The sequence below is a fragment of the Triturus cristatus genome, chromosome 10, assembly GCF_964204655.1.
Source record: "Triturus cristatus chromosome 10, aTriCri1.1, whole genome shotgun sequence".
Classification (NCBI taxonomy): domain Eukaryota; kingdom Metazoa; phylum Chordata; class Amphibia; order Caudata; family Salamandridae; genus Triturus; species Triturus cristatus.
The window spans coordinates 784211355-784223399 of NC_140593.1; the positions used below are offsets into that span (position 1 = coordinate 784211355).

Genomic DNA, 12045 nt, shown 5'->3' on the forward strand with positions numbered 1-12045 from the left:
TAAGCATGGCCCTCTGTTTGACTGGCAGCCAATATAGCTTTTTCAACAGTGGCTTAGCATGCGTCCATCTTGTTAGCTTCATCAGTAGTCTTGCTGCATCATTCATAACCACCTGAAGCTTACCCAACAGCTTATTAGGGAGACCAATGTACAGGCCATTACTATAATATAGCAGTGACATAATCAATGCAGCCACAACTGTTCGCATAGTAGCAAACAAGAAGATAGGAACCAGTTTCCGGAGCTGCCTCAAGAGACCTGTGCAGGTAGCGCACACTGTCACGACCCGCTGAGCCGTTAACAGGTTACTATCCAGCTTAATACCAAGACTTTTCACTACTGGCATAGAGTCTGGGGCGGGACCTAACTCCCAGGGCCAAAATACATCCCTCCATGGATTCCCTTTCATAGAGATAGCTAGAACCTCTGTTTTATCAGGATTCACTTTCAGCGAGTGATCGGTCTTCCCGACCATAGTGAACCACAGAATATTCTGAACGTTCAACTGTGACTGGATGGAACTTTCGATCCGTAAGACCAACTGAGTGTCATCTGCATAGTTGATGCTACAATCAGAGGATATAAATAAATATTAGACAGCAGTGGGGATAGTGCAGATCTCTGGGGAATGCCACAAGAGAGCACCCTCTCTCTAGAAACATGCCCACCCATCTGCACCCTCTGTGACCGGCCATTCAGAAACAATTAAATCCACAGGAGTGTGGACCCTGTAATACCGCACGCCATTAACCGGTACAGGAGCACTTGATGGTCAACCATATCAAATGCTGCCGTAAGGTCCATCAAGATCAACACAGAGGGCCTGTTCATATCAGAAGCCATTCTAAGTTCATCCAGAACTGAGAGCATCACTAACTCGGTACTATGAGTGGCCCGAAAGCCTGATTGGCAAGGATGGAGCATTTGTTGATCTTCCATAGCTCCAGTATTTTAGCTGGAAATGGCAACAGGGAAACTTGGCAGTTTTTCGGATCAATGTTTAATGACTCCAGTGAATAAAGAAAACAGGATATGTGAACCAGAAATGTTCAAGGTTCGTCTGCTTTGGAAGGTGATTTTACCTGCTACTACTGGGTAAGGGATTCCACCTCAACCTGGCAACAGCTCAGGATGGGGGCACTGCACTCTCCATCGGTACTCCGTGCTCAAATTGAGCCTGTAACCGGTATCGCATATCCTTTTTTGTTTATTCACTTGAGTCATTAAAGCAGCAGCATCTGCATAGGTCCTGACGAAAACCTCGCCCGACTAAGGGGCTTTTTGGCTGAAACATGTTGACCACCACTTTCCACCATACAAATGTGGTTTAAATCCATACCGCTGGTGCACTGTTTTTAATCCTGACAGAGGGTACACTTTAATAAATCATACTTTCTGTACTCGCTAGCCAGTTTTATTCTCACATTCCTCACATTATACATTTTCTTTGCGCTGCGCACTTGCTCACACTATTTTGTTCATAATATGTGGATTTAGAATATCCAGAGAGAATAGATATTAAAAGCATCCCTGAGCTCCTCCCTCTCAGAGAGGGGGTTGTAGCCCTCAAAGGAACAAGGCTTTTTCCTTTGAGAGGAGAATCCCATATGATGAAGCATTTCACCTTTGGTGAGTGAGGGATTTCGTCCTAATAAGGGAACTTCCCACAGCTAGGTCTGTATGTAACAATTTATGGCTTTTCTGTAGTTTATCAGCATACAATATCTTTTTTTCAACTTCCTGTTAAACATAGACCCAAGGATTCTATATTTGTTTCTAACTGATATTATTGGGGATATAATCCTTTGCAGGTCTCTAAAATTTCCCTTGGACCCTTCTGCTTAAATTTTTTGTCGTGTTAGTGTATCAAGATACAAACATAAAGGGTAGTGGTCACTTAAGCAATTTTGTAAGATTGCAAAGTCAATGGTCTTTGGCCTATAAGACAGAGAGTGCAATAAAGTCAATAAGGCTACCTTTGCCGCTGAGCTCAAGCGTTAAATACAGAGATATCTTATTCAGTATTAAACTGAATACATCCCCACAGGGAGTGTGCTCAAAGTGAAAGGGGTCCTCAATATCCGAACCAGTCTGTCCTCGTTTATTTTTAACAGTTCCTCTAAATGAAGCCAGAATCTATGTGGCCCACTTATGTAGTATCACCATGTTTGGATTGTATGTTAGTGAAATATTAGGAGCAGCCAACTGGTAATGATTAGCCTTGCCTATATCAAGATAGGGTAGTGATCACTTAAGCAATTTTGTAAGGTTGCAAAGTCAATGGTCTTTGGCCTAGAAGACTGCGAGAGTGCAATAAAGTCAATAAGGCTACCTTTGCCGCTGAGCTCAAGCGTTAAATACAGAGATATCTTATTCAGTATTAAATTGAATATATCCCCACAGGGCGTGTGCTCAAAGTGAAAGGGGTCCTCAATATCCGACCCAGTCTGTCCTCGTTTATTTTTAACAGTTCCTCTAAATGAGGCCAGAATCTATTGTGGCCCACTTATGTAGTATCACCATGTTTGGATTGTATGTTAGTGAAATATTAGGAGCAGCCAACTGGTAATGATTAGCCTTGCCTGTATCAAGATAGGGTAGTGATCACTTAAGCAATTTTGTAAGGTTGCTAAATCAATGGTCTTTGGCCTAGAAGACTGCGAGAGTGCAATAAAGTCAATAAGGCTAACTGTGCCTCTGCCCGTGAAGGGAATATGTTCTGTATTAGGGTGGTTGCCAAGCTCAAGCATTAAATACAGAGACATCTTATTCAGTGTTAAATTGAATATGTTCCCACAGGGAGTGTGCTCAAAATGAAAGGAGTCCTCAATATCCCACCCTGTCTGCCCACAGACCGCTGAATCGAACACTGGACATAATCTGCAATTGAAATCACATGCCCACATAAAAAAACTCTGAACTAGAAATGGAATCATTAACCCTGGGTGTTTGATTAACACTGACCCCATGGCGCTTAGATGTGGTATTGGCTTCAGGTCGCTTCCTCTTCCCAAACCCACCATGGGTCTTGTTCGAAACCGTCAACACAACGGGCTCCTTCCTCTTTCTTCCCACCCACAGTACTCACTAGAATCTACCCGAGCCTCAGGCACAAAGGTGTGGTCAAGTTTGAACAACTTGGTAATGGAAGAGCTTTGGGGGGGGGGGGGGGGGGGGGGAAGGAGAAACAGAAGACTGACCCACCCGAACCCCAGTTGACATGGGCGAGTTTACTTGCCCAGAACCAAAGTCTAGGGAAACAGATGGGGCAGCGCCTAGGGAGCCAGAAGATGATGGGGTAATAGAGGAGAGGGAGAAACAGCACTCAGTCAGCACAATCTCCTTGTCAATGATTCCTAGCGCACGTTGTAAAAAAGCATCATATGGGGTATTAGAAGAGGGCTTTAGCGTGACAGGTAACCTGCGTTTCCCCATAATACAAGCTTAACATGTAGGTAAAAAATCCCGACTTATTTGTGCAAACAGCCTTGAAAACTGATGAAGCGACTAAATTTAAGGACTCTCTTTGGTTCAAAGTAGACGATTGACTGGTGCTCCGACACACCCCTGTACTGCAGAAGTGCAGTAAGTGCAGCCACTTGGCAACAGTACAATGTCAAAGAGAACTCCTAGGGTCAAGAGGATGTAAGAACAAAGCATGGGTGTTTTATGGCTCTACTCACTGCGACAGCTGTCAAGTACACAGTAGTCACACCACTATAAAGGGTAAAGTAAACCTCCTACCGACAGGCTGATGCAGACTGGAATGCTTCCAGTAGACTTTACCCCACGTCTATGCTCGAGCTCATAACCAAGGAAGGGGGCCCAGCCTCCTTCGGGCACTGATAGGCCTGCCCTCGGCCCGGGCTTTGTCCGGGCACTACCTGTGTGCATTCCACACAGGACAGCAGAGTGCGCTTTATAGCACGTTGTGAGACACCATACCCCCCTCCAGAAACAACATGGCAGCTGCGCCTCCTGATGTTAGGGTAGATGGAGCTTGAAGTCCCCATCAGGCATCAGGGTATTAGGATACCAGTAACCCACTAGTATGCAGCTATAGGACCTTAATTTGGCACTCACGTGCAACAGCCCACCCAGCGAGGTCCAGAGAGGCTGAGGAGCACCTTGCTTCTCTCCAGTGTGTATGACAGCCCTGGTCTATTTTTAAAATTGAAGACTTCCATATTCCTCACCTCTCTAACCATTCAACTCTTCAGTTGATATGATTCAAGTTTGTGGAAAATATGACGTGGACTAGATCCCAGGCTTTTCTTATGCAACCCCATTGTGTGTGCTCTTATTACTGGGATTGAGAAGTCATGATGTTCTTGTCCGCAAAGTAGTTCTCACTTTGTCTCCCCTGGTCTGCCACCCTGAAAGTGGCTGGCAGCTGCCTCCAGGAGATCGTGGGTGCTTACATACGGGCGGGAGAAGGAATTTGACAAGAGCCCACCACCAGGATGCGATCATCTCGGCGCATGAGATTTCTAGAACTATCTTTCTAACTGCCTGGCTCCAAATCACTACCTGCGCGTCTTAGTACTTATTTTGTACGCTTTTTTGGGATAACTTTAAGGTGACCGAGTTGATGGAAATACATAAACAAATACGAGCATTCCGAATATGAATATAAAGAGTGCAGAGCAAGCTGTTGCATCTAGGCTGAAACAACTGACACATACGATACTGTATTTAAACAAATTATGATGCTATTTTAGGATTCCCAGTTTTATGTTATTAATTTTTTCGACATTTCTGTCTGTATTTATCCATATTTATTTTGTGCTTAATGTACAAAAATGACAAAGTCATGGGTATATTTCCACAATTATTTACCTGACAAATATTTACTCGTGCTTGAATGTCCAATGGATTTTAGCAGTTTACAGTACCCCAGTCATTGGAGAACATTTCCATTGTAGCACAGCTTAGACAGCTGCAATGCTGGAGTTATTCAGCTTCATTCGAAAATCTTTTACATTTATTTTTAGCTTCCCTGCCTGTCAATGTGCAGGGTTAATGACCTAGCACTCATGACTGACAGTAGTGAGTATTGTTCAAAAGAAAACCTATTTTCCCTATTTAAAAATAATTACAGACCAGAAAATAGATGATTTTCAGTCTATATTTATCTGTGAAAATAAGTAAAAACTGAATACTGGGAGCCTTACACATGAACTAGAAAACACTAAGACCTTACACAGTCCTTTCAATGCAATCCTAAGGGGCACCAACAAATTACTTTAACCGACATACAATATAATCAGACATGGCCAGCAGCCTGTTTGTCTCCGAAGACAAACACAATGGGAATCTGGTATTGAGTTCACTCTAATAGTGGCAATGTCCCCATTCACAAAGTTTCTTGGACACACTGTAGGAAAGGAATGGGTACAAGTCCACCCTCAATAGTGGTGTAGCGGCATGGGTTTCTCCACAGGGAATGTTTTGCAATGTGTACTCCAGAGCACTGTGTACTCCAGAGCACTGTCTGCCATGCGGATGACTGACTGGAGTACTTATTGGAACATGACCAAGTACTGCGACTTCCAGATTGTTATGGCATACTTATTTAAGTTCAATGAAACCCATGGATTAAAAAAAGGAGTAAATCTACGCGAATCATAGGCATGTGTCTATAATACGTCCGTTCACGCATTTTTGTTCTTGTTAATCAAGTAAATATTTCAGTAAACATGCAAGGCGTGCTATGGTTGCTTTATCGGACAGTGAGATAAAACTGCCAGCTTAATGTTACTTAATCGAGAACACAAAGGTTGAATAATGAAATGACAATAAATAGAAAAAAGAATACAAAACAAGAAGAGCACACAGTGGATAAAAACAATCTGTAATGATTATTTTGTGAGAATAAATCATAAAATCCTAGATACCTTCATCTGAACAGGATATGTTTGGGTTGCTGGTGTTGGTAGACTTGTAAATAAAAAGCACGTCCAGGACTTTGTCTTTGTTAGCATCATTGGTTGATAAATATGGATAAGTAACTGTTAAAATAAAAAGAAGAATTAGAACTCCTATTCTGAAAAAACACAGGCAAGTGGCAGATTCTAATATAAGATTTGCTTTATGAACGGAAGGTAAACATTTACATATATTAATTAGAGTGTGCCTAATGACCGCACAATAAAGTTATAGTTTCAAGATAAATCAACCTGTATGTAAATAATCAGTATTAAAATTCATTAAGGGAAACCTTTTGTTGATTGGTTCCATAAGATTTTAGCTCAAGCCCTGATGGTCATTTCAACCTCGGCGGGCGATGACCCAGCCCACCAGGTCAGCGGAGGCCGTGGCCTCCACTCTCCTGCTGGGGGACTACCAGTCATATTCCGAGCTCCTCACCAGACCGACAGGCTTTTCACAATCATCCATGTTTTCGCAAGTGCAGCGCCTGCACAAAAAGTACATGCGCTTTCTGAGTGGGCATCAGGTTGTTTGGCCCTACTCTGCAAACTATTTTTTTGCAGAAACAAACCCCCCGAAGCGGGTGTTTGCTCCTAAAAAATATTAACCAAATTGTGTAGAAGTACTGGGAGTTTCCTCCCAACTAGTGCATGTCATCTGTGTTTCTGCTCGACTAGCCAGGCTTTTCCTGGCAATCGTGAACCGGAACAATGAATGTCAGAAGGTGGGCTCTTCTGACATACATTGACTGACAGCCCTCCAGTCAAATGTTTGTTGACGGAGACACCCGAGGCTCCGCCTCTTCGGCACTTGTATAAATATGATAGGTGAAATATGAGGTTGGCAGGCTTCTGTTCAGCCAGACTAAGGGAGTCCCTTATTACCTATAAACTCAGCAGACGGAGAATGGCAATGGATACAGTCACGACTCAAATTAATAGTTACAGGAGGAGAAAGAAAAGAGATGGAAACCACACATATTTTCACTAGAAAGTGCTCTGTTTTTAATTTAGAGTTTTTCATACCAAACAGCAGTGGCAATATATCTCATTTACTAAAGTTTACCAAATCAAAAGTATTTCAAGAAATGCGGCCTGTTTGGTCACACAAGTGTGGTAAATCCAGTCAAAAATCTCACTGGATTTATTTTTCTTATCTGGTTTAATTAATTTTTGTGTATACAGTTAGCTTCAAAACGTAGGTCTTATTTCGAGGATCAAAGCAATCAAAATGGACATGACACTAGGATTAACTCAGATGTTTTTCATACTAAAAAAAACAGAGGCATTTTAGTCAGTAAGACCATGAAGAATGGACTCCGATCGGAGACATTTAAACAGAGTTCCTATTCCAGACCTAATCAACTGGGTAGAAATTCTGACAATCTTTCACATTTTTCAGACCATTGAAATTTGAGAAACAATGGATTAACCCTATTGGCAGTCTAAACATTAGGCCATGTTTGGATACAAGGTTCCACGCAAACTCTTTGGCTAAAAAAAACACCCACAAAAATAGTCATTTGACCGGAGAAAAGTGCTGATTAGGTTTGATTTGGTTCCTTTGATGCTGTACTTAAACCCCAAAGGGTTTTGGCTTAACTGAATGAAAATAATTCATTTGTGTGCAAATAAACCAAGAGAGGCATTGAAAATTATTTCGGTGTCTAGAAGTACACGGTTTGCTTGTGGCACCTGCAAAAAACAAGCATTTACAATGCAACGGTCTCGGCATTGTTAAAGCTAGAGCTATTGGCATTGCTCATGACATTATTTTTGTTTATGTTTTTGTTTTTAAAACATTTAAAGAAACGGCATGTTTATTTACAATGTCAATAGCTTAATCACTCTCAAAAGCGAGATTTATTATGCGAGCATTATTTGGGAAGTTTGGCAAATCCATAATTATGAGGAAAACGCTGCAGCATCGCAAAATGCCAGTGGCCCAGACTAATATGCATGATTAGTATTTGGATTCCATGCCCATTCCTTCTTTGTCCTCTCTGCTGAAACTGCTGTCTGAAGTGTCAAATTTTATTAATACTAAACAAAAATCGCACTACCGTGCCAGGGCCAGACTTGGCGTTGATAATGATTGTTTGAAAAGGGAACTTTGAAAGGATACGAACTTGACCAATTCTGGTTTCAAAATATAAGAGAACACTGTAGAGGCATGCGTCTACCGACTGTTATATATAATTTGGGATATATTTCTTAATCTGTCGAGTTCAGCCACTGCATGATTATATTGTTGTCTCTTTTTGAAACTCAGGAGCAGTAACATTGTCGTGGTGTCACTAGGGCTTCAAGTGGATGCTTTTTCAATATTATATACAAGCCATAGTTACTGCTAATTTATCTTATGCAACTAACAACGATTGACAAAGCCAATAGTCCTAACTTGTTGTAGATATCATGTTACTTGTTGTATCATTATGCCTGGATGCAATGACAAAAGAGACAGCAAAATACAAGTCGTATAGACCCCGCGCAACACCGCCCCCCACCCCCACCCATTTTTTTTTATCCCACTTAAAGCCCTGGGTAGGATACTCAACAACAGGGCCGAACTGGAACCCCAAAGTAGGCCTGGCAATTATGTCGGTCCAGCTGGAGGGTCATGGGGGAGGTTAACTGTGAAGCACTTTTGCTACAGGAAACGCCCGATGCCCGGGCAAGCCGGCCCGGCCCTGCTCAACAACCCCGTTCTCTCCCGCATTTACCTGTGATCAGGCGCGCAACACCCATTGAACTCAAAGGGCTTCAGCCCCCCCCCCGTCGTGTGTGGCAGCCCGGGATGAGACCGCTTCCTGGGCAGACACAAAGCCGCGCCCGAGCACTTCACAGGTCTTTAAAAAATCCATTTGCATGTTAATGAGGCCTCGCTGTTGGTTCACCCCTTCTAAGAACCCCCGCAGCTCCACTCTGCCTAGATCCAGCCCCCCCACCCCCGAAATCAGCGCCACTCTGCCTACTGTTTAAAGATACAGCCCCCCCCGAAATATTTGCTTAGCCCCTCCCCCGAACATTAACTAGCAAGTGATTTCGCTGGTCGCTTTTTCACAAGCTCTGAACTTTGGCAGTGATGTTTCCCCTTGATAGAGAAGTTTCAGTTTCTGTATTTGGATTCCATGCCCATTCCTTCTTTGTCCTCTCTGCTGAAACTGCTGTCTGAAGTGTCAAATTTTATTAATACTAAACAAAAATCGCAGTACCGTGCCAGGGCCAGACTTGGCGTTGATAATGAATGTTTGAAAAGGGAACTTTGAAAGGATACGAACTTGACCAATTCTGGTTTCAAAATATAAGAGAACACTGTAGAGGCATGCGTCTACCGACTGTTATATATAATTTGGGATATATTTCTTAATCTGTCGAGTTCAGCCACTGCATGATTTTATTGTTGTCTCTTTTTGAAACTCAGGCATCGAACACCGCCGCCTTTCTCCGAGGCAGAGCAGAAATGCCTCGGAGAAACGCAGCGTCGTTTTCGGATTCGGGGGCGTGTTTTGCTGTTATCTCCTCTAGCCATTGACTGGAGGAGATAATTAGACTTTCTGCAAAAAACACGCCCCCCATCCGAAAAGGACGGAGCCTGATCGGAGTGACGGGACCTCTTCTCCAATGGCTGGCCAGCATTGAAGAGGCCAGCCAATGGAGAACAGGGGAGAAGAGGGGCGGGTTCAAGCCCCTCTTCTCCAAGTCATTAAATCTCCGACTTCCGGTTCTGCCTTCGGCAGACCGGCGGTCCTCGACCTAAAAAAGGAGAGGTAGCCTGTTGCAATTTTTTTGGATGAATGGGCACTGTGCCACGGAAGCACCACATTTATGATGTTAAGCAACATGTATGCATCTACTACATGGAAATTACCATTTGTTTGAGTTTTGTACAATCACATATTGCGTCTTAACGTGTTTAATCAAAAGTTTAACTATTTTCGACTAAATGTGTTGATTCTTTCATTTGAGTTGTAGAGTGGGATGGGGTCCCTGGAGTCCGATTGAGCTTGAAAGCAGGCAACAGATAGAGATGTCGGGAAAGACTTGCAAAACAAATCTAGATTTGGAGCTTTGATTAATCAATTGGCCCAGTACAGGAATGTGTGACTGTCTGATCACGAGATACAAAGCCACAACAAACTTCACCATGAAATTCCAATAGGATACAAATCTCTACAATTTTTGCACACTATAGGTAAAACTTAAAATTGCAGTTTCACAGACAAAGTTATGAAATATGCAGATTTGTGTTATTTGATTTAATTAAGAGCACGTAGCTGTCTTGACGCCAAAAGTGAAATTCTTCTATTTGTAGAATCATTATTCACCATAATTCCTACGAGCTTTTTAACAATTTCTTATGGGAATACACAGATTCAGTTCAAGGGTTTGCTCTCCTAATCCTCAGTTTTGTGATTTGCTGAAATTTCTGATATAAGAACAGGACTAATCCTTTCATGAACAAAAGACTATGGGAACATGCCTCTTGACTGTCACCTGTGAATAATTCAATTTCTTCAAGTAGGAAAACAAGCAAATTCTCTTTTTAAGCTGAATGGAATATTCATTTACCATGATCTCAAGAACCCAGAGTCTGTGGTTACATTTGACGGGATCTTCCTCCTGAAAGGCCACGGTGGGAGAAACGCCTGAAAAAGCGAGCTTTCCTAGAAGTATCACTGCTCCTTTTTAGGGGAAAATGGTAGCCAGAGATGAGGGGTGAGCTCTTACTCAGCTACTCACAGGGAACCAGGCGCCTCATAAAAGAAAGTGGCCCTCAGCTGCAGGAAAAGTCATTTTAACTTAAAAGAAGACTTGCATCCAGATAGAGTAGCTTAAGGACACACCGTATCCAGAGTCTCATCTTCAGTAATGCACTGGGCAAGACAGCCTTTCTATCATGCTTATCTTTAAATGTCATACATGTGTAGGTAAGCATGAACTTCATAGGACCAATAACAGAGGACAATGATGATGCTGTATATTAGCATAGAGGCTTTTGAAGATGCAGCCCTTGGTTTAAATGGACTCGACACTGCAAAGTATGAATAGTAGCTTGTTTTCACAACTTGAGAGTGCCAGTCACACCGCACGAATTTCAAAGACTGAGACACCAAATCACATATGTATCTGGAAACGGATTATAAAAAGGTGATTGAGTCTCCAAGATTACCGGGGGAAGTTCAGCATAACTTCTGCCTGTAGGGACCAAAGTCTGCTAGTCTCCCTACTGTGTGAGGGGACATCACCGAAGAGAATAAAGACCACTTGCTGTGGAGCCTACAGCACCAGCATCAGCCAGTCTGCTGACACCAGAAGACCCTGTGAGGAGGCGGCTAGCACTTAAAGAGAGCGAGGTCCAGTGGATATCCTGTCAACTGGACCTACTAAGCGAAGTGTGAAACTCACGGTCCATTTGAGACCGCCGTACCGATTGGGCCATCTGCTCATGTGCCGCTCAAGTTAGCAAACTCATATGCCAGGTGGGTACATGGTGAAGATTCAGGGACATTGCTCTGGTGCATCAAAGTGACCATGGAGGGCCAATGCCCTGTGCAGCGCTGTGACCTGAAATGGCTGTTACCCTGTGTGCCACTGTTTCCGACCGCAGTACGTCAGGTGGGGGCCACAAAGAAGAGAGAGGACTGTCTCTCTTGTTTGGTGTTCAAAAGTGAGGCAATAGCGAGTTGTGACCCACGTGATCAGAACCTCTACTTTTCCATCAAAAACAAGAAGCCACCCAAGACCTGCAGCTGAAATCAGGAGGACTTACTGCACAAAAGGGAGAAGAGCTGGAGAGGCCCAGCAGTTGCAGAGCCATGGGGGCGAGGGGAAGGTCGTTGAACTTCCTCGGACTAGAGCGCTAAAGCACAGAGGCACTTTAACTTTAAAAGCCAATGTGGAACTCTAAAACTCGTATTCACTAGCTGGTCCTGGCCTGATTGTTACCTCGAATAAATGGGGAATAACCACAGCCAGTAAACAGGGCAGTGAAACTGAGGATCTTGTCCAGACAAAAGCTAAAGCGCTAGCCTTATGAAGATTATGTATATTATTGTGTGCCGTATTTAACTTTGTACATAAATAATACATTTTTTCATAAAAGTAAGCATCT

The 12045-nt window shown here is 43.1% G+C and overlaps 1 protein-coding gene across 1 annotated transcript in view; it reads right to left on the minus strand.

Moving 5' to 3' along the window:
• FAM234A (family with sequence similarity 234 member A) overlaps positions 1 to 12045 on the minus strand; it is a 346953-nt gene that overhangs the window by 209381 nt on the left and 125527 nt on the right. The window contains exon 3 of the mRNA XM_085628316.1: positions 5898 to 6011. Coding sequence (XP_085484442.1) covers positions 5898 to 6011 — 114 coding nt within the window. The remainder of the gene's footprint in view (positions 1 to 5897; positions 6012 to 12045) is intronic.